Source organism: Grampus griseus (assembly GCF_964374135.1).
Source record: "Grampus griseus genome assembly, chromosome: 1".
NCBI lineage: Eukaryota > Metazoa > Chordata > Mammalia > Artiodactyla > Delphinidae > Grampus > Grampus griseus.
In genome coordinates, this window is record NC_139017.1 from 33011298 (window position 1) to 33033738 (window position 22441).

General features: G+C 54.3%; 1 protein-coding gene across 2 annotated transcripts in view; it reads left to right on the forward strand.

The window, feature by feature from the left end:
- KIAA1614 overlaps positions 1-21459 on the forward strand; it is a gene marked incomplete at its 5' end in the record, with an annotated part of 35163 nt that extends 13704 nt beyond the window's left edge. Inside the window, 6 exons of one of the 2 annotated variants that reach the window (XM_082666168.1) lie at positions 7292-8802; positions 10643-10799; positions 12392-12653; positions 15611-15738; positions 16429-16613; positions 21225-21459. In XM_082666168.1, coding sequence (XP_082522294.1) covers positions 7292-8802; positions 10643-10799; positions 12392-12653; positions 15611-15738; positions 16429-16613; positions 21225-21418 — 2437 coding nt within the window. In that variant the 3' untranslated portion in view covers positions 21419-21459. The remainder of the gene's footprint in view (positions 1-7291; positions 8803-10642; positions 10800-12391; positions 12654-15610; positions 15739-16428; positions 16614-21224) is intronic. The other variant, XM_082666169.1, reaches the window with a different exon arrangement.
- Positions 21460-22441: the final 982 nt, after the last annotated feature.

The following is a 22441-nucleotide window of genomic DNA, read 5'->3' on the forward strand; positions in this document are numbered from 1 at the left end:
GATCCAGCCATAATGCCGCTGCTCACTCCTCCCTCCTGTCTGTGTGTGAGTTTTTCCTGTGTCAGGCATTGCTTTCATTCTAGTCAGTCAGCACACGTTCATTGAGGGCCTGCCCGTGTTCTGTTATGGAACATGATCCGAGCTCCCTGGAGGACAGAGGTCACAGTCTCCAGGGAAAAAGACGGGCACACGGATCAATACGGTTCCGTGGGCGGTGGTGTAGGAGAGGAAAGATGCGTGTGCAGGGCAGGAAGCCTACTGTAACTCCGCTGGAAAGGACAAGGGAGGCTCTGGAGGGTGTGGCTTGTAAGTTGGGGCTTGAAGGAGACGTAGATATTCAGATGAGGGCAGATGAGGGAGGCAGGGGTGAGCATCCCGGGGGCAAAAACTGAGCAGAAGCACCATGCTCAGGAGTTTGGCCAGGCTGGAGCCTGAGGACATGCTGGGGGGTGCACGGTGTGAAGGCCAGAAGGCTCGGTGGAGGCCAGTCATGGAGGCCTCCAGGCCTGCTGAACAGTTTGGATGCCTCCCGTAATAGCTAGGAGCCACCAAAGGATCTGAGGCAGGTGGGTAGCACCATCACATTTGCATTTCAGGAAAGCTGGTCTGACTGCAGGCATGGGTTGGATCTGGGGACTCGGGGGCAGTGAGGAGGCTGCACCGTGATCCTGGTGAGCAGGGATGGGGGCAGGGTGTGGAGGTGAGAGATTGCCAGGACACAGAGCAAGCAGGCTTAATGAGGCAGCAGAGAAGCGGTTAAGACTCTGGAACCAGACCACTGAATTCCGGCTCTGCCACTTACTAGCTGTGTGCTCTTAGGGGAGTCTGTGTGCCTCAGTTTCCTCATCTGCAAAATGGGAATCATACGAGTGCCTATCCTAACAGGGTTGTTGTGAGGGTTATGTGAGTTAATATATGTAAAGTGTTTAGAACAGCACCCAGCATATAGTGAGTACGATACGAGTGTTACCTCTGACTGTTAATCATTTAATCAACTGGATGAGGGGAGCATGAGAAGGGGAGGCATCCAGGATGCAGCCCAGGGTTCTGACTTGGTGTCTGGAGGTGTGGTGGGTCCTTGGCCGAGAGGTGAAGCCTAGGTGCAGGATCAGGCTTTGGAGGGGTTGCCCATAGAACACCCAGTGGAGATGCTTATCAGGCAGTTGGATACAGGAGCCGCAGAGGAGGAGAGAAGTCAGAACTGCGGATTTGGGCATTACCCTGATTTCACGATGCTGGAGCTATGAGGGAGGCTGAGCTCATCAGGGATGAAGAGATGGGAAAAGTACAAGTTCAAGGACGTTCAGACCAGCATTCCACATATGTGGCTACTCCTTGCATGACATCCCATCCCTGTCATTGTGCCTGTTCCGTGTACAGTGCATCCCAAGCAGTCACTTACATGTGGCATTTGCTGGTGCAGCTGGCCTGCGATGAGGCCGCCAGCCTGTGCCAAAGTGCCCCAGGCCCCAGCAGGACCACGGCACAGGGGGCACTAGAGGCAGCGAGGATTCTCAGCGGAACTGGATCGCGTGCTCTTTGAGGGGATGCTGAGCCCTCTCGTTAAAGGCTGAGTACCTTCCTGGCACCTTTGAGATGACTGCAGCAGGAGCAGAAGGCTGCAGCCTGCCTCTGTGTTCAGTGTCACTGTGACCCCTGTGAGAGGGGCTCAGGAGACCCTAAATCCTGGCAAGATGTACCAAACAGGCTACTCTCTATCTCCACATTTTGTACCTTGTCTCCCTCTGGCTGGAGGACACTAGTTAGGAATGGGAGTGGCTCCTCTGAAGCATCCTAACTGTTCTACTATGCATGTATATGAGGCCCAGAGCCTTAGACTTCCATGGAAACCTCCGGTTCCACTTTCTTTAGGTACTTAGGTGGAGTTGGGGAGCCTCAAAACAGGCAAGACTATCTGCAAAACAGACTGGATGGTGTAAATGTACTTTGGACACTTCCTCTTCCCCACATCACGTCAGCATCTCACGACCACCCCAGTCACTAAGCTTAAAGTAGGTTCCCCTTTCACCAGGCTCTTCTCCAGCAGCAGAAATGCTACTGAAATGCAAGGTGACCCACTTTAGCAGCTGCTGTGTCCAGAAAAGAATTACTTTGACTTGGCAGCACTGGTGAATCCTCAGAGGGTATAGCTGAAAAATCAATGCCAGATGGCTTGCTGCAAATGCTTCTAAAGGGTACGCTTGTCAGATCGCCCTGGAGAGACATGCTGAGCTAACTTGGAGGTGCCACACAGGCCTGGGGCCTCATTAGATGCAGGAGCCCCTCATGCACCCCCCGAGCCCAGAGGCATCACTCCTTCCAAAGAGCAGGCTGATGAAAAATGATGGAAGAGTGGGGCAGGCAGAGCAGTCTCCAGAAGGTCTTCTTTATCTCGGGTCTAGCTGGAGGTAGCTGGGGCAATCCTGAACAGACTGGCTTTTCCAGGAGGTGAAGAGGTAGAAAGCAGCAGCCGCATTTTCTGGAAGCAAATCAGTGTAGAAATTGAGCAGCTCTTGGAAGCACAACCTCTTGCCATTTGGGGGACAGGAACACCTATGTTGGTGTTCCTAATCCCAGGAGGGCAGAACACATGAGCAAGAGGCAGGGCCTGGGAAGGTGACACCGTAAGTGCTGTTGTCCTATGTCAGGTAGTGGCCACGTAGGACCGCATGGAGCTTGTGTGGTTAGGACAGCATTGTCGTAGAAAGTGACCTTCCCAAGGAGGCCGTTCAGCCCCAGAGTCTGCGCAGACAGAATCCTCTCCGAGAGGGATGGTTGAGGCATCTGCTGTGCCTAATATTGAGAAGCTCGGCAGGTATGGTGTTTGCTTGCTGCTCTAGTGCCTTATTCGCTCGGTACTTGTCTCCAGAATCTTCACCGTACATTTATGCACTGGTCCCAGCACTACTGGTGGAGACCTCTGGGATTCAGTCACTGAGTTGAAGGAAGCTTATGTGATTAAGCTCTCCTGCATCTCTCCATTTCTTCTTTTAGAACAAAAATATTGTTTGTACCTTTGGCATGAATTCCAGGATGGCTCGATTCTCCAGCTTGAATGTAAAAGTTAAGGTTGGTAATGTGGCTGACAGGACCTGGACTTCCTTATTAGATTAGGAATGTACTGCCTCGAAAGCTGAGCTTTATTTTTCCCTCCTCAGAAAGTATAGCCCACATCCTGTCAGCAGAGCAGGGCATCACCCTCTGGGGCTTGGAGGGGGTTGTTGTGTCTAAGCCCGTGTACTGAATCTCCCAGTGGGCCTTTCCTCCACCGGCTGGGCCTGGCTGACCAGGGCATCCTGCCTGTGCAGCAGGGGCAGAGCCTCTGCTCAGTGGGGCTCCTCTTGTTTCTGGCGGGTGAGGTGATGCTGTTTCTCTGCCTAGAGCCTTCCTTTACTGGGCAAAAATGCTCTGGAGAGCTGACCCAGGAACCCCACACGGACAGTGAGCCCACCAGAGTGATTATCTCACAGCCCCTTCTGAGATCCTGACAGGCTCAAGAGATGCAGGTGCAGATGGGGTCCTAGGTGGCAAGGGCACTGCAGTGCTTCACAGTCACTTAAAGAGAATTGTCACAAGCAGGGGGATCAGAGGGACTTCCCCAGCCATGCTGAGACAAGCAGAGAGACACTGTACCCTCCTCACCAGGGGCGAGCCTACTCAGGAGCTGTACATCTCAGCCACAAATCCCTCTCCAAATGCAAGCCCACGGTATGACTTTTGGGAGCCCTAGGCACTCTTGCCTTTGTGGGCTCCTTCCTCCACAAACAAAGTTAAAAATTGTATTTTATGACCATGCTGGCTTAAAGGTGAATATATTAATATTACATCTGAGAATGTTTTCTTTGATTTAAAAGTGCATTTATTTATTCTCTTTTGACATTAAAAGAACCTAACACATTTTCATGGGCCCTGGAAGAATCGTGGCTCCCACGTACTGCGTCTCTTGGGCCTAGTGATAAGATGGCCTTGTGTGCCTATGGGTTCCAGAAAACAGGATGACTGACAATGCCTCAGTATTCCTCAGAGCAGCCCTTTCAAGCATAGCATCTGCTCAGATCTCAAAGCAGGCAGACCCACTTGCTTCGCAGTAGTTCTTTTAAAAAAAATTCTCCTGGAGGAGCACCCATTGGGAAATGCTGGAGTCAGGAGTGGTGGCAGGTGTGCAGTCCCCCACTGCCCACTGCATCCCAGGGCAGGGTAAACACCTAGTGAACACCTCGTGTCAGGCTCCAGGAAGGCCCCCAGAGCTTGCACTGTGGCACTCTTCAGCTGCCTGACTTAAGAAGTACTCACCCCACTCCTTGGTGTGAATCGGGACCTAGGGTACAATGCAGTATGACACAGCAGGACCTTGGCTCTAGCTTTATTCCACCGGCTCAGCAGTCACAGTTGGGTGAGCACCAGCCCCTCTCCTGGTGTGAGCAGAGGCCTGGGGTCCAGGATTTGAGGTTGTAGTGATCTGACATGGCATAGGTGAGTGAGTGCCTTAAGCTCTCAGCCCTAGCTGGTTGCCACGGAGCTTTGCAGGGAATCAGTCTTGGACAATTTAACTCTGACCTCTCATTCTATCCCATGACCCCCAAGGGTAGCCTCTATACATCATAGTCGACGCCATCTGCGATCCAGATCATTCCAACCCATCAGGGCTATGAGACTAGTCAGTGGCTTGGCTATCGCGGCAGCCAGGGAGGGGGATGATTAGGAATGGCCAGTGACACCCTCAGAGCCCAGGCGAACACATGTTCACCTAAGTCAGACAGGCAAGGCCATTTATCCATACAGAAAGCACAGCCTGGAAGAACACTCTGTCCAGTCCAGTCAATGCCATGTATAGTTAGAGAAATCAACCCGTTCAGTGGCTGCTCTCCCCACTGGTTGGCATGTTTTAACAGTAGTTGTTAAACATGGATGTTTTCGTCCTGCTAGTGTCTGAACACTTTTCCTTTTAATTGCATACCACATCTGTCTTTCTGTTGCAGCTGTGAATTTGGTGAGAAAGGAACTCACATTAAGGCAGCCTTTTTGAGAGCATTGGCATCCTTCCTCCAGAAGCATCCAATTAGAGGAAGGATTAGTAAATCAACCAATCACTCACATACATTTCATTTATAAGAAGTTGGAGTGTCAAGACAGGCTTGAACAAAATGTGCTAGGAATAGGGTATAGTTAGGGAAGCCTTTGTAGGCGCTCTGAGGACTGAAAGCAGTAACGTAATACATAAAGTATGCCGGCATAGATAACTGTCTACATGGGTGCTCTTCTCGGTAATTGGAAAGAAGTAGCAGGTCTCTAAAATCCAGGCCCCTGTCTCCAGACAGCACTTGACCATTAGCATGGTCAATGTCTAGTTCTATTTTCGTGGCTCCGTGAGGGAGAAAAAATTCCTGCACCTTGCCTTTCCCAGCTGTTCAGGTGCTGGTCAGCCCAGGAACTGGTCTTGTGTGGCCTCTCCTTTGTAGAAACGAGGAGGGGTCACGTGGTCATGGCAGTCCCTTCCAGCCCTGACATCGTCCAAGTCTCTGATGACGAATGGCATGGGTATTCAGAGGAGGAGACACCATCAAGATGTATATTAGTCAGGGTTCTCCAGAGAAAGAATCAGCACGATGTGTGTTTATATATGGAGAGAAAAATTTATTTAAAAAAAATTGGCTCATGGTATCATGGAAGCTTTTTAAGTCCAAAGTCGGTAGGGTAGGCTGTCAGGCTTGAGACCCAGGCAAGAGTTGCAGCTCAAATGCAAAGGCAGTCAGCTGGCAGAATTCCTTCTTGCTCAGAGGAGATCAGTCTTTGTTCTATTAAGACCTTCAACTGATTGGATGAGGCCCATCAAACCATGGAGGGTGATCAGCGTTATTTGAAGTCCACCAGTTTAAATATTAATCTTATCCAAAAAAACATCTTCACAAAAACATCAAGAATAGTGTTTGATCAAGTATAATAATGTTTGACCATGGCCCAGCCCAGCTGACACATCAAATTAACCACCACACATGGTCTCTGTACACAGGTAAGATTTAATACCTAGGAACCAAATGCAGTCAGGTTAAGAAGAAACATTCCAGGAGACAGGGGCAGGAGGGTTGCATGAGGTAGCTGGGGTGGAGGCCTTACAAGTGGGTGGTGGGGGACAGAGCTGGAGAGGAAGGCAGAGAGGAATGTGGAGGGCCTGTATTTTTACCCCAAAGACTGTGAACTTGATCCCGTGTCCACCTTGAGAGATGGTGTGATGAAGCTTTGCTCCAGGAGGACCAATGAATAAGAGGCCACTGCAGGGGTCCAACGTGAGTGACAAAGAAGTGAGAAATGTCAGAAATGATGTGAATCAGCAGTAGATTGGTGGGGAGGTGCTGCTGCGAAAGGAAGGGAGGAGCCTTGTCTCTACTTAGGTGGTCTCTGATGGGAAATGACCTGTAGGCCTGGGTCCATTTGCACAGGGGTCTGAACCTCAGGTTGCCTGGCTCTAAGAGGCCCAGTGTGAGATTTGTGCAGGTATTTTCTTGAGCTGAGCAGGACTTGACCACCAGCCACAGTGTCTCCCAGACCAAAGGTTGAGGTCTCTTCTTAGCACAGTAATTGTCATCACAGCTTTTCGGGGCAAGCGTGTATGTGAGGGCCTGGGGAGGGGCAGGTACAGGAGGGGGTGTTGGAACAGACAAGGTGGAGAGACCAAGAAGAAACACCAGTGTCACTCTGTCTAAATTTTGTCCAAGCAAGATGATTAGGATCCCTGAGTAGATACTTTTGAGAGCAGGAATGTTTAGAAACACTGACTGCAGGTCCTACACAGTCTCCATGGAGACTTGAAGTATGCTCTTCCCATTAAACCTTTATGAAAAATACAGCATTGCCACAATGCATCACAATTCACCAGATGCCCATGATGGCCAGGCTCACTTCTCCTAAACACACACACACACACACACACACATACACATACACGCACACGCACGAGGACTTCGGTATCATCCTTCTGTACAATCCTGAGTTTAACAGTGTTTCATCTTAACTCAGGCTGAGCCAGGCAGCAGAGGGAGAGCCAAACGTGCAGACGGTTGTGTTCACTTTGCTTAGCGCTGTGTTCAGGAGCAGAATGCACCTGTAAGCTGCTCTGCTTTGCTGCCCGACTCCGGAGGAGCCTGACTGGGGGCAACTTTGGGTTGTAGTTCCACTGAGCACAGTGGGAGACTGTACCCCAGGGTGGAGCGGGGCTGGTGGGTGCCCAGCGGGGAGTCTGTACCTTCCTCCCCTCTTTCTGCCCGTGACCTGTCTCCTCCCGCCTCCCCATCAGAGATGGGTGGAAAAGCCCAGCCTTGGACCCGAGGATGACCCTTGCCTGCAGAGACAACCTCCAGAACGGGAACACGAGTGACTCCTCCAGCGGGGAGTCCAGCAGCGGGCAGTGGCCGAAGCGGGCCGCCTCGCCGTCCCACGTCCGCTTTGAGGATGAATCAGCCCGCGACGCCGAGTCCCGCTACCTCGAGCGGCTGCAGCAGCGTCAGCGCCAGGTGCTGAGCACCACGCTGCAGCCGGCGGACCAGGGCCCCCTGCGCTCCAAGCCCGACCTCGCCGACTACGTCCACGGGGGCTGCCGGCGCCAGGACGCGGGCGCAGGGTCTCTCCACCCGCTGCTGGGCGGGCTGGAGCCCCGGGGCCTTCCCGCGCCGCCGCCCGCTCAGGGCAGCGAAAGGAGGTGCCGAGCCTGCGGCCACAGCATCGCCCCCGACCCGAGGGTCCTCCGGGAGCGCGAAGCCGCCTGCGGGGTGGAGGGAGCGTTGGTGCAGCCCCGCAGCCCTCGGGGCCTGGGCGGCCCCCTCCGGCTCTTCCCTGCCGAGCCCAGACTCCACACCGAGTGGATCCGGGAGACGCACATCGGGGGCCAGGCGCGCCCCGAGGAGGTAGACTCGGCCCTGGACAGCACGGACACCTCCGACAGCTGCAGGACCGACAGTGAGGAGGCCGGGACCTCCCAGCCCAGTAGGGTCCGCGGCAGCAGCCCCCGTCTGCGGGCCTCCAGGCCTCGGGGAGGCCACAGGTGGTTCCAAAAGGCTGAAATGGGGCCGCTCCGGAGCCCCCAGGCCCCACACTACCTGCCTGGGCTGGAGCTAGTGGAGGTGTTGGATGAGGTGACAGAAGGCATGGGACAGACGCCTGAGGGGACTTTGCTCCCCAGAGAAGATGCTTTCTCTAAGCCTCTTGTCCAGGACTCTAAGAGGGTTTCCCTGGGGTCCCAGCCTGGACCAGGGCTGGAAAATCACTGGGCTCAGCCCGTGGATTCCCAGACAGCCTATGCCATCGCCTCTTCCGTGAAGGTGGGCTCCTCGGGGCCAGGCAGACAAGCCCAGGTTGTGGACAGCCAAGAGTCTCTGGGAACTGACTCCCCGAATCAGAGCCACACAGAGCCCTCTGCCCCCCACCAGGCCCAGCAGCCAACCGCTTCCCTCTCCCCCGAAGGCTGGGTGCCGACCCCTCCCTCTTCAAAGAAAACCACCTCCCCTGTGTCTCACAGGAAGGCAGCCCTGGCTGGACTTCGCAGGCCGGGTGACCAGGGAGAGCCTATGGACACCTCCGTGCCTTCTTCCAGAAGCGTAGTTCCCAGGGCCTGTGAGCTCACCCGGCCGCAGCCCCAGCCCCGCAGCCCCTGTGTCACGCACCCCCTGCGGGCCCCGTCCACCGGTCACTGCAACAACAGCACGCCCCAGGGGCTGCAGGAGCCCTGGGGAGGAGCCATCCTCGCGGGCAGTGGGGAGAAGGGCACCTACAGCCAGAAGCCTGCAGTACCGCCGGAGGACCACGGAGATGGTAAGGGATTTCCCTGGGGCTAGGGCGGCCCTAGACCAGAGGCCACAGGCTGGGTCTGTGGCCCACCAGGCACTCCGAGTCTTCACTTACTGTTCATCTTCATAGATGACACACCCAGGCACCGTTCCTATAGCAGCCCCGAGGAGCCCGCAGAGCCGCGGCGAATGTTGGGGAAGCTGGCGGGGTCCGTGGGCTGGTACAGGATTCCACATCAGCCTGGAGGCGGATTAGCCAGCTCACCCTGGGGGCGGCGGTAGTGGGAGCCCTGAGGTGTGTACAGGAGCTCCAAGCTCTGTGGCTGCCAGAGGCCTGGGCTTTAAGGGAATTTTGCTACCAACAGAGCAGGAAGAAGCAGCAGCTCCAGGATTTACTAAGAGCAGCAAACGCCAAATAATCACACGGCTAAGGTCCTTCTGCTTGAAGGTCGTCCTTTCATTCATTCACTCATTCATTCAGTATTGACTGAACACCTGCTACAGGCCAGGCGCCATCCTAGGCCCTGTGGGGGATGCATAAATGAAGTAATTCAGCAGGAATCCAGCCCTCGAGGCCTCCTCCATGTGGCGAAGCAGACGGGCCGTCTGGGTGCCCAGTGGGCAGAGCTCCTACAAACAGTGCTGGGGTCGTTCTCTGGTGCCCGAGCCCTCCTAGATCCCCGAGCCTGCTGGGCAGGCTGTTAGGTTTCAGCAGCAAAGGCTGCTGAAAGATAGAGGGTATCGCCTCTGCCCTTGGAAGGGGTCTTCATATCATGGGCAAATCCTGAGCATTGACGGCCCTTGGGCTGTGATCCCCGATGTTGTGATCTGTGGTGAGCAGCTCAGCCGCTCACTCTTAGGCAGAGATAACAGGCCCGACGTACACAGCCTTGCCTTCCCGTGCCCGCGCCTCTGGCAGCCCTGGGGCTGTGATGGCTCAGGGGGTAGGGGGGGAACCAGGGCTTGGAAACAGAGTGGAGGAGAAGAGGGCAGAGAGGCGACAGGCCTCACTGACCTTATTGCGCATGTGGATGCCGAGCGCCCCCCTGCCCTGCCCCGGTGTGCCGGCCACACGCTCCACTACATGCGGGGAGCAAACACTCTCCCTCTCCCTCCCTTGCTCACACGAACCTTGAGGAAGCAGGCCCCACCCTGAGCTCCCGCCTGCCCTGTGCTGAGGTGTGCTTTTCTTCTGTCGGGCGGGCTCTAGGCTGGCTGCTGGCTGCCCCTACCCACTTCCTACGGGGCGTTTATTCTGAGAGATGCAGACCTTTCTGGGCAGCCTGGCCTTCACCTGCTCGAGACCTGGAGCAGAGGGCCAGGTGAGGCTCCTCCTCTCATTAGCCAGGAGGTCCTGGGCTCCTCCTCTGTAACCTGAGAAGAATGATAGGACCCATCTAGGAACCCATGAAATAGTCTCTGTAGGGCATTTAACTCTTTGTCTAGAACTTCACACGTGCTCCAAAAACGGTGGCTATCGTTTAGCTGTTAGATGTCACAGCCAGCAAGGTTGCGGCTTTTGTCCCAGGAATACAAAATCCGCCTCCCCACCCCAACTATCTCTTGATACAGGAGGGACATGGCTTATCACAAGCAGCCCTTCATTTCACAGATGTTTATTTCTCATCTGCTGTGCACGAGGTGCTGTGCTGGGGGTGATGGGGTTCAGCAGGAAATAATACCCCTCCCTGCTTGGCATGTGTCTCACCACTGCCTCCACTGCTCTCGTGGGGCTCCCACTTCTCTCCATCTTCCTCTGGCTCTCCTGCCTTTGTCGTTGGGTTGGGAACGTCTGCCCCCTGCCCCCTGCCCATGACCCATGGGGATGGATCAGTGACACAGGAGGGATGCTGTGGTTGTTGCAGGAGGACTCCAGGGCTGTCTCGCCTCAGCAGCTGTTGGCACCATCAGCTCCATGGGCATCACCTTCTCCCCGGCCTCAGAGGAGACAGAGTCCGGCCAGGAACCAGAGGGCGGCCTGCAGAGGACAGAGCCAAGTTCTGTAGGGCATGTGTCATCCCGGTGAGTGACAGGAGCAACAGCCCTGATGCAGGAGGTGGGGGATTAGGGCGCTGGGTGGGGAAGGAGACCCCCTGGAGTGGCAGCGTGATAAGCTGACTACTTCCCATCCTCGGGGGACTCCTAGACTAGGTGCAAGCGTGGCACCCCAGCACTCCTTTGCCAGCCCCGTTCAGTCTAGCGTATGTGGTTATTCGCTCGTACTTTCATTGAATGCTCTGAAGCTCCAGGCACTGTGCTAGGCACAGCTGTGCAGACAGTCCCAGCCCTCGAGGTGCACCCAGGATGGGCTCTCCGTCTGAGAGGACTTGCTCCTGACTCTGGGCTGGGAAACAGCCCGGCACTCATGTTTCCATGCTCTCCTCCAGCACTGAGGGTCTGAGTCCTTGCTCTGGGGCCTCAGAGCCTTGGTGAGCTGGTCCTCTGGCCGGGCCTTCTCTTCTCCACTACGCACCATTCCTGGTGACATGTAGCCCAAGGCTTCACATGCCACTGAAGCCAGATCTCCAGCCCCGTGTGCTCCCCAGAACTCCAGAGTCGTGTATCCAGCTCCCCCGACATCTCCGCTGGGATGCCTGAAAGGCCTAGTGGAAGTCTCAATCACTCTCGACAAAAGCTGCTTCCCCGGGTCCTCCTCCCGGCAAACACACAGCACATGGCCATCCACACAGGTGGCTCCTGCAGCCACCTGGACGGCATTTCTCCTGGTCTCGGTGCATTCCTTCTTCCTGTACAAATCTAATGGTCCCTACCTGCTCTCTGCCTTCCCTCTCGCCCCTGCAGTTCCTTCTCCATACCACAGTCCAAGGTATCTTTTTAAAACCTTAATTAAATGGTGTCATTTCTCCTGCTGAAACCCCCCAATGGTTTTTCCTCTCATTTGGAGTAGAATTCAAACCCCTTACCTTGGCTAATAGCACTCAGTGTAATCCGGCCTCGGCCCACCTGTCTGACCCCATCTGACCCCTCTTTCCCCCCTTGCTCATTATGTTGGAAGTCCTGTGGACCTGGCCCCATTATGTCCTTGAACCCACCACACACTGAGCCTCTTCCTGCCCAGAGCTGTGATTCCAGCTGTTCCCTTGCCCTGGAATTCTCACCTCCAGGCTCGACAGGACTGGCTCCTTGCTGCCGTTCAGCCCTCGGTTTAAATGTCATCTTCTCAGAGAGGCCTTCCCCAGCCACCGTGTCACTCTCCGCTTCACCCTGTTGATCGGTTGCTGGTGGGTTTTCTCCTTTGTTTACTACTCTGTTGTTTATAAGCTCCCGAGAGTAAGGGTCTTGCCTGTCATGTTTATCACATACCCCAGTGATCTGCCAAGAAGAGGCCTAGAAGAGGTTCTGAAGAAATATTGGATGGACGGACGATTGAGTGAACCCACAGTTGAGTGTGACACCAGGGGTCTTGTCTGAGCTTCTCCCTAAAGTCTACCCAAGCAGAGCATCCTTCAGAAAACCGCGCGGCCTTCCTTTCTGCAGCCTGGCTGTCACTTCATCAGTGAGGCAGTGGTGTGGGCCCATCTGGGGCACACAGGATGGGCCCTTGCCTCCTCCGGCCCTCTCCCACCCACCTCATGTCCATCTTTGCGTTTCAGAGCATTGCCAGGGGTCAGTGTGGGACCCAGCCTGCCCTCAGCTGCCCCTTCTGACAAGAACAAGAAAAGCAGCGGCAGCATCTCCTCCACCCTGGGGCTGAAAAAGTTCTTCTTGGCCCTGACAAGTCAGGGCACAAGGCCCAAGCTGGGCAAGTCCCGCAGCTACAGTGTGGAGCAGCTGCAGCCCCCTGCGCCCAGCCCGGCTTCACACACCAGCGCCCCCAAAATGAAGAGAGCCCCATCGTTACAATCCCTGCATCCGGTGAGTCCCAAGGGCCCAGCCGAGGGGTGTGTGAGGCCAGTGGGGGTGTAGCCACCATTGGAATGAAAGGTGGAAGGAGGAAAGAAGTGCTGCGGGTGCTGCCCAAGGAGTCCCAGGTAGAGAAGGGGAAGCTACTGGCGTTCCCACAGTCCATCCGTGAGCCATGGATTCCCTGGACACAGTGGGAGTGGGCAGCACCCAAGCTTCTGTCCTTCCACCCCGCTGCCCGAGCCTGGGCTCATCCTAGACCCCCGCCCTCACTCTGCCACCTCTGCCCAGTCCTGGTGTCGACTGCCTGATCGTTTTGGAACCTTTTCCATGGCCACAGCCACTCTTTAGTCTAGCACAGATCACTTCCCACCTGGATCACCTCAGCGGCCTCCTGGCGAGCATCCCTGCCCCGTCTTTCTCCATGTGGTTTTCAGAGTGGTCCTTCTAGTGTGCAAATCTGGCCTTGCCACCCCCTCGTTGAACACCTGCTGTTGGTCCCTTATCACCCCCAGGATAAAGTTCAGGTCACTCGACATTGCCAAAGGGTTTCTGTGATCTGACTGCGTTCATCTCATCACTCTTCTAACACTTGACCCCATTTATCCTTGACTTTGCAGTTCTGTAATCAGGCCACACAGTCTGACTTTGACCCTTCACCGGAAATGCTTTTCTCTACCTGCTAATGTCTGCTCCTCCATCAACACTGAAGGCACTGCCTTCTCCAGGAAGCCACTTCCAGTCCCTCCTTGGGCTGAGCTGGGCACCTCTGCTCTGTCTTCCCTTCTCATCCTGTGCTTCCCTCCTTCACGGGACTTGTCACATAGTATTTTAACTTTTGTCTGTGTCCCCTCAGTGGAATGTGATTCCCTGCGGAGACACTACTTGATCTTTGTATTCCAAATATTTAGTATGATGATTAGTATGGTAGACATACTCAATACACAGTGAATGAATGAGTGAGTGAGTGAGTGAATGCGGGGCAGCCTGCTAAAGTCCCCCCTCCCACGTGCTAGAGGATAAACCAACAGCAAACCAACAGTAGCACCTAACTCTCAGCTATGTCTCTGGAAGTGCTGTTCTAATCCAGGTGTTTCCAGGTATTATGTCTATTCTTCTCTTCGCTGCTCCCTCCCCTGGGCAGAACGAAGCAGGCGATTGCAGTTTGGGGCACTGGAGCCTTTCATTTTTCAGGCTGAAGCAGGGAAGAGAACGCAGGCTGAATGAAAATTCCATTGGTTGTCTTGCACCCCGTACAGAATAAATATTTGCTGGATGAATGAATGGAAGACAAACAAAAGCAAAGCCATCTCAAGCTGGGGACAAAAGCCTAGAGTGGCATTGTGCTCCAGGAATTTGCTGCTTTTCTCATGAAGTTAGATTTGTCCCCAGTGTGTCTGAGCCGTGGTGCCAGGATGTATGGCCATCAAAGCTTCAATCTCTGTAAGCCCAAGGGAAATGACAGCCCATTAGTGTAGGAGAGGGGTTATGGGCAATGTAAGCCAAGTGGGCAAAGTCAGGAAGTAAGCTGGCCAAGAAAGAGTGGGAGCAAGTGCCAGGAGGACTGCGCAGCAGAAAGAATTGTTCAAGAACTGAAAAAAGAACATGAAAGAAGACTCCATCTCAGCCTGGTATATTCATGACACATCTCAGGGTGAACACCTTCCTGTTAGACTGTTGTATTGACAGGTGTGTGTGGTGAGAGGGTGGATGGCTGCTGCCCTGGCTTGGTTTTCCTTTTGCCCTTCTGAGTGGGCAGTGAGCACCTTCGCCACGTGGGCTGCTCCCACATCCTCTAGTGGCTATGGCTCTTTGACCTTTGCACCTGCATCTGGAAGGCTCCTCCCTTCTCCCCTCCCCCGTTTCCCTGGGGAATGCCTGCTTATCTTTCCATTCTGAGTTGACTTCTCCCAGAAGGCCCTCCGGAGCCCTGAGGCAAGGTCAGGGCCCCCTCTTAAGCTTCTTGATAATACATCTTCCTGAGAGCACGGATTTCCAGTGTGATAAATAATGTGTGCGGTATTTGTTTAAAAGTCGGCCTCTTCCTGCCTCCCACCCCCACCCTTGGAATAGCCTCCTCACTGGGTCAGTTTCTAGAACACAGATCTGACCTTGTAACTCTTCTGATTAACATCACTCAGTGGCTCCTCACCAGGTCAAATAAGGTCCTTCCGGGTGTGGCCGCTTGGCTCCAGCCTATCTCCCATCACCTCTGCAGCCCAGCCACCTAGACCATGAGTATGTTCCAGAACATCCGTGCTTTCTCCCATCTCTCTCTGCATCTGCTATTTCTTCTGCCTGGAACACCCCACCTCCGTCTTCACCTGGAGAGCTCATGCTTCAGGCCCCGCCCAGGCGTCAGCTCCTCCAGTGCCCTGGAGCCTCCTGAGCTGAGTCTGTCTCTGCTTCCCTGCACAGCGTTGTCTGTGCTTCTAGCCTCACACTTACAACGTGCATTTAGGGCTTTTGACCTGTCCATGCTCACCTCACCCCCACCATGGTGCGAACTCCTTGAGGGACTTTCGTCTTGTCCATCTTTTTAATGCACAGCGTTTTAAGGTGCATACTTGATAAAATTTTTAACGTCAGCAATCATAAAAGGGATACTAAAGAATCACAAACTAAGATTTTAATTCTACAATTGTATTTATTATTCTGTGATTGATTTCACCCTTTTTTCATAATCAAGGAAAAAATTAGATTTTCTTAATAAGTGAGATAATTAGCATTACCCTATTCAGTTTTTATTTCAGCCCCCAATTTTTTTTACTTTGAAGCTTCAAAACGCCTACATAGGCCCATCTCCTTAAGTAAGTTATGGTTATTCCTGTTAAGCACTTTGAAGTAATGACAAAAGCTTATGCCATTACTTTCTTAGCAGGCTCTCAGGTTCATGGTTGGGGTCCCCTCTCTGTCAAGCCCTTGCCAGGTGGCTTTTCTCACCTGCAATATTGGGCCTTTCCCACTAGGTGTCACCCTCTCGCCAACGTTGGAAAGCTGCCTCTTTTCAGAACCTCCATTCTCTGCTGAGTGGCAAGGTGGACCGGTCCAACCTCTACCTGGTAGGGGAGCCAGGGCATCACAATGCAGCTGACAGGTAAGAGTGGGCAAGTGGTTTAGAGCGTAAACCCAGGGCATGGACAGTGGAGTTATATGCTTCCTGCCTTAGCAGCACGGCCCGAGGGGGGGGGTCCCTTTAAAAGAGAAAGTGAGGCTGACTACCTGTGCCTCAGTTGCCTCAGGGGTCTTGGAGCCCATTCCTCAGTGCCCTTGTCCTGTGCAACTGGACAGGAGTTGGGGTTTCTGTAGAGTTGGAAGGTTTGATTCCTCCGTCCCTCTACCTTTTGAAATCAGAATGTTCAGGGAGCTTCCTTAGCCCAGCTAAAGATCTTACTGAAGATCCAGAGACATGGCCCCCAAAGAGGCCCTCGCCCTGTGACCCTGCCTAGAGAAATCCACCCTCTCTGATAAGACCTGCTAGGCTAGCTGCTCTCACCCGGGGCTCCATGGAGGAACTTCAGGGGGTCCATTAACTCCTGGAAGTTTTATGTAAAATTAAAGCTTTCAGCAGATTCTCAAGAGCGATCTCTGCACCTAAAAAGGTTAACAACCACTGCTCTTGGGGGAGGGGCTTCTGGGTCTGCAGCGGGCTCTGCGGAGCCTCAGACGGCTGTGGGAACCCGCCAGGCTCAGCCCTGGCTCGTGGCATCCACCATCTTTCAGCCAGGGAGGGGCTGGGCCCCAGTGCTGGCTCTCTTTGCCCTCACTCGCCTCCGGCCCCTCATAGGCCAGCCAAGGCACCGCCCCGGCCCTCCCTCAGCGTGGAGGACGTGAGTGCCCCGGGCCTGGCTCGCGCTGTGGGCCGCATGGTGGAGGTGTTCCCGGACGGCACGAGCCAGCTGCAGCTACAGCGCTCCCCGGAGGGCACTTTCGGCTTCTGTGTGGCCTCTGGGAATGGACGCCGGGACTCAGGTAGGCCCGCCCCCCCCCCCCCCTTTTCTGGCTCCACAGCCCTGGGGCCTTGGCAAACCACTGCAGTGCCTTCTGGCTGTGGTCGTTTTCGTCTCCTGTCTTTGGCTGAACAATGAGTGAGCTCTGGACTCAGAGAGCCTCTCAGAGAAAGGACTGGAATTCTCCCCTCAAGGGGGTAGAGATGGCAGTCTTGCTCCGCTGTCCCCCTGTCCATCCTGAAATCAGAATCTTAAATGCCATCTTGTCACTGGAGAGCCTGAGGGAGGTGGTTCGTGCTGGCTGCTTCTCCGGATCCCTTGGGTGTGGCTGGTGTGTTTAACTGGTTCCCTTCCTCTAGCTGTGGAGTATGTCTGGGCACGTGGACCGAGGACCGTGCCTGCCTGTCTGTGCGTCCAGGCCCCTCCCTCAGGGCTGGCTCCAGGCCCCTGGCTGGGTGGCCTGCTAGGTCTTGATTCATTACTGGCAGGACCAGGGAGGGGCTCTGAACATCCTTCTGCACTCTGGCCAGCTCTCAGCCCTGCCCCATGAATCTTTCAGGGCAAAGTGACTTCCCCAGGCCTTTCCCCAAGGTCTGTGGGTCAGAATCCATCACAGGGCAAGGGACCTTGACATATGTTTCTCAGATGAGATGAGGAAGGAAGGAAGACAGACGTGCAGGAGTGGGAAGGAGAGGAGAGTGAGGAGGAAGAAAGGGAGAGACAGACGCAGAAAGACACGCGCAAAGCTGCCCTGGCTGGGCTGTGCCGCGGAGGGTTTAGTCCTCTGCTTTGATCTCCGAGGTCAAGATGATTTAGCTGGCTGAAATCTGCCTGCTGCCAGACTTGCAGAACACAGCGAGTTCTTGCGTATGTTCCATCAGTTCTTTTTCAACAATATACGTGAGCACCTCCTAGGTGGTTGTAGATACTGGGGATAGAGCAGTAAATGGAACAGACAAAATCCTCATCCTCAGGAGTGCACGTTCTCATGAGGGAGCTAGACTGTATCTATAAATATATATATATATATATATATATACACACACACACACACACATGTTTATTTATATTTTTATATATTTTATATATACATATAATGTGTTATATGTATGTCAGATGGCGAAGAGTACTAAGAAACAAACACAAATAAAGCAGGATAAGGCCCAAGGGCAGTGAGTATGGGAGTACCGGTGGGGCAGCTTTTCTGAGAAGAGACCCCTGAGCAGACAGACAGTGGAGTGAAGTGAGGGTGGGCGATGTGGTGTCTGGGGAAGTGCGTTCCAGGCAGAGGGAACAGCCAGTGCGAGGCCCTGAGGGCTGGGAATGAGCTTGGCCTGTGGGAGGAACTGCAAGGAGGTCAAGCTGGACAGAGGGGTGAAGGGGAGAGACTGAGCTGAGGGCAGAAAGGTGGGGAGACAGTTGAGCCCAGATATGGGGGAGAGAGACTGAGCTAAGGGCAGAAGGGGCTTTCTTGCCAGTGAGACAGGAGCCACCAGGCGCTTGGAGCAGGGACTGACGTGCTCTGATTGAACACTTCAACAGGCTCACTGGCTGCTGTGTTGAGAACAGACCCTAGTGGGGTGATGGTGGAGCCAGGGAGACCAGTTTTAGGGCTATTTCAACAGTCCAGGGAAGACATGGTGGTGGCGGCTTAGACTGGGGTGGCTGTGGAGGTGGTGAGAAGTGGCCGTGGTCTGGTTGACTTGAAGGTAGTTCTGACCGTTGGCTGATGGAGTTTACATGAGTGCGAGAGGAAGGGAGGATGAGTTTCTCCCCACTCTGGCCCTCAGGAGGGCGCCTGTCTCTCCTCACAGGGAGATGGCCGTTGTGAGCATATGTTGACCATTGCAAAGTGCTCCACGGCCTGTTAGCCACTCTGCCCGTTCCTCCAGCTTCCTCTCTCCTTCGGTGAGGGAGACAGGCTCTCCCAGAGAGGCAGCATGCAGGCATAGCTGGACGACAGCGTGGTTTGTACTCCAGCGCCTCCGCTGGCTGTGTGACCTTGAGCAGGTTACTTACCCACTCTGAGCCTCGGGTCTCTAATTTGTAAAATGAAGCTAATGAAACCCTACCTGGAAGAGTCATAAGGAGCATTCAGTGAGGTATATGGGAAAGTGCCTGGCCCATTTCTTCCCCTCCCTCTTCAGAAAAAGAATGTGTATTGCGGGAGTAGAACTCCAGACGGGGGCAGACATGATCTGCGTCATCTGTCAATGTGAGATCATACCCAACTGGCCATTCTACTATGACCCCCATCCTCCCCAAAAGTCCCTTTAGGCCCCTTTGCAGGCAGTGGGACCCCCTCCCCCCATCCCCTGTCATAGACTGCTGATGGGCAGGGGTCTTTAATGACCAAGAGCTTCCTGGGCTCTGGCCGGGCCCGCTCCCCAGGATGCCCCTCACCTAGTTGGTGCAGGCTCTTCCCTGTCCTGCCCAGCTGGTGCCCTGCTTCTGCCGCTGCAGTTGGCTGCTGGATGTCACGCAGAGCTCCCCTCACACATGGAACATGACTGGTGCTGGTGCCTCCTTGCCACAGGCCATGCTCCAGCAGCCAAGGGTCACTTCTCCTGGGCCTCAGAGGGGCCATGAGCTGGGGCGGGTTTGCATTCCTCACTAAAACATCAAGATGCTGGTGTTACTTGCTGGCTATCACATCTGATTCTGTACAGGCATGTGAGAACAGCAGGCTTCGCCTTCTGCTTCTAATTGAGTACAACACAGAGATCATACATGCTTAACAAAGGCCATTTCCAGCAGACGGTAAATGCCTACGATAGCAGTCTTTCTGTCATATTTGTGTCGTGACTTTCAGTTGTGAAACCTACCCCAGGCATGACAGCAGTGTCTGGGCCTCCAGCTGCGTTCTTTTGGGTTTTCTCATCACTCCCGACTGGCATGTTCTGCGGTACAGCAGCCGTTTCTGCCGGCTCCACCCCTGCCCTCCTTACCTGCCTCTCCCCATGCCACCAACATGCACACAGGGCAGACAAGCTGTTAAAAGAACCCAGAAAGAAGAGGGAAAGGATAGGGCACGGGCTGAGAGAAAAGCCCTGTGCAGCCAAGATGGCCGACAGACCTTGTCAGGAGGGAGCCGGCCTTGCAGGAAGGGCTCAGCCCTGCCAAGAAGCACTGAGAGGCCGTTCCGCAGGTCAGACCAGGGAGGAGTATGTCAACAGATCGGATTTGCGACAGCCAGAGCTGCAAACCTTCAGGTGCCTCAGAGGAGGTTTCAATGCACTTTCAAACCCGAATTGCAGAGAGTGGGCTCTGAAAAGCTTGACTTCTGTTGGGGCCAGAATCTCCTGCGGGGCTGAGCGGACCAGAAGATGACCTTCCACTCATCCAAGACATCTTAAAAGGCTTCCAGCTGGAGACTGGGGGACCAGACGAGATGCTCTTTCAGGTCCCTTCTAAGGAAGCTGATTTTAGGAAGAGGAAGCAGGGAGTCAGGGATGGGCAGCTGCTTAATGTTTCTAATCAGCCAGCCAAGTCCAGGCTGGGGAGCAGCGAGGGTGCTTAAGGCAACGCTAACCTGAGTGAGTCCTGCAGGGGCTGTCGCGGCATAGGGTCCCCACCCTGCAGTCCTCCTGCGGAAGGGCCTGAGCTCTGCACACCTGTGCTCACTCAGTGCGTCCGGGTGGAGGGCACCCAACTTTCCCTGGAAGAGCCTGTGCTCCCTTACTGTCAAGTGGAAGCAGCTGACGGAGAGTTTGTAAGGTTTTCAGCAGAAGTTGAGGCAAGAGGGGCTCCCTCAGCTGGACCGTCCTGCACTGTGTAGCAAGGGAGCCCAGCGCAGCTCGAGGCTTCCAGAACCTTCCAGAGCCTGCTCCACTGAGTTCCTCGAATTGAACTCCAGGAAAGGAGAAGCAGGTTCTTCCCAGGCTCACCCTACCTTAGAGACCCAGGGAATGGTCCCAGCCAGGTGGGGCCTCTTGAGGTCACTGAGGGGAGAGAGTATGTGTGAAGAAAGGAGAAGTGAGCCACGATGACTTTAAACACGCGGCCAGAATTTCTATGTTTCCTGGGCTTTTGCCCAGAAGCCTCTGAATCCTAAGTAAGGAACCGTATCCGAGGAAGACTGAGGCCAGGGCTAGTCCCAGACAATCCTGTGAAGCAAACCAGGTTTGGATTCGACCTCAGCCACGTTCGCTACTCCAGTGATACCATCCACCCCCCAGCTACTTGAGGGCAGCAGCTGGGTCTTATTTGTGAATCCCACCTAGCAGGGTGCCAGGCATGTAGTAGGTCTTTGTCTCAATTTTTCAACATTTTCCTCCCTATTTTACAATCAAAGCTTATCCCAGAAAAAGATAAGATTAGCTCATTCACACTGGGGTATACATGAATAATAACAGCTTAAAGCATCATTTGTATTAGGAGGATTTTAAAAGAGGAGACAGAGAAATGAAGTTATACCATGGAGGTGGGCACACTATCTATTTATAAGGCCAGTTGCGGTTGTGAAGTGGAACAATGAGGGAGAGTGTGTGTGCGTGTGTGCGTGTGTGTGTGTAGTGCCCTGTATGAGCACCTGCCTCCCCTCCACCCCAAACAGCATCCACCTGGGCCTTCCACAGAGCTGCATGTCCTTGATTTGGATTGCCTGTGTCAGTTCTCCTGTTCTCCTTTGCAGGGCTCTACGTGCAGGAGATGGCTGATGAGAGGACGGCCAAGCTGTACTCGGGGCTGCTGGGAGTGGGGGATGAGATCCTCGAGGTGAACGGGGCCAAGGTTGCAGGGCTGGGCTTGGCTCACATTAGGGAGCTCCTGGCCCACTCGGAGAGCTTGTCGATCCGTGTGCTGAGGCAGAGGCCTGTCCCACGGTGACCCAGAGGTGCCTTTGCCCTCACCGTCACCCCCTTGGAAACTCTGAGCCGCCCCAGGGGTGGCTGGGAATGCACTACATAAAGCTGCTTTGTCTACTGAAAATGAACATGGTGGCTCGTAACCCCTTGGGCCTCGGCAGGGCTTCTGTGACTGACCACTTTAGCAGAGGGAAGGAGCCTGTTTGTGTATGTTGTTTGAGGATGTTAATTTATGCAGAACCGGGAAAAAGATATGGGTCTTCCGCCCTGACCAGGCCTGAGGTGTTGTCAACGTCTTCCTGCACCTTTGTTGGCAGGGGGAGGAGAGAGATTCAGTGGGTCCTTCGGTTGGTCCCTGAGCATCGCCTTACCCCCAGGTCCCATCCCACACTGTCAAGGGCTCCCCCAGCCCCTCCCACTCCAGAGCCAAAGAAAGTACTCGGCCATATTGGCCTTGAGCCCGCCTTTTTCAGTCTCATTTCTCCCAGCTCCCATTCGACACCTTTGCTTTTTTTTCCAGAAATGGACAAAGTGTCCTGGAGTAACAGCCTTATAGCCATTGACCATATATTCCAAACCCAAAATTAGCACATGTGGTCTGGTGGGAGAACATCTGGGAGATGTTATCTGGTAGTCAGAATATTAGGAAGTTCTGGGAAATCTTTGTGATATAAGGTTGAAGGAACAAAATGAAACCGAGACCAATTTCAGGGAAGTGCAGCTGTGGCCAGGGGGACCGGCCAGACCAGCCCTGCCCCCCACCACAGCCTGGCCATGAGGACCTCTGTCTTCCTTCTCCTGTGACCTTGGACACGGGCTGCAGCTGGTGCCAAGCTGTCCCCAGCCACAAGCTCTCTGCCCAGACTCCCTGAGGGCAGCTGTAGGTGGGCCGCTGGCAGGGAGATGGCAGCGCACGAGCAGCAGGATGGGCTGTCCTGCCTGGGCGCGTCCACTGCCCAAAGGGTTGGGACTCTCTGGGAGTAGGTGGCTGTGTGTCAGTCTTAAATTATTAAAGAACAACGCTGAAACTTACCCTACTCTGAAT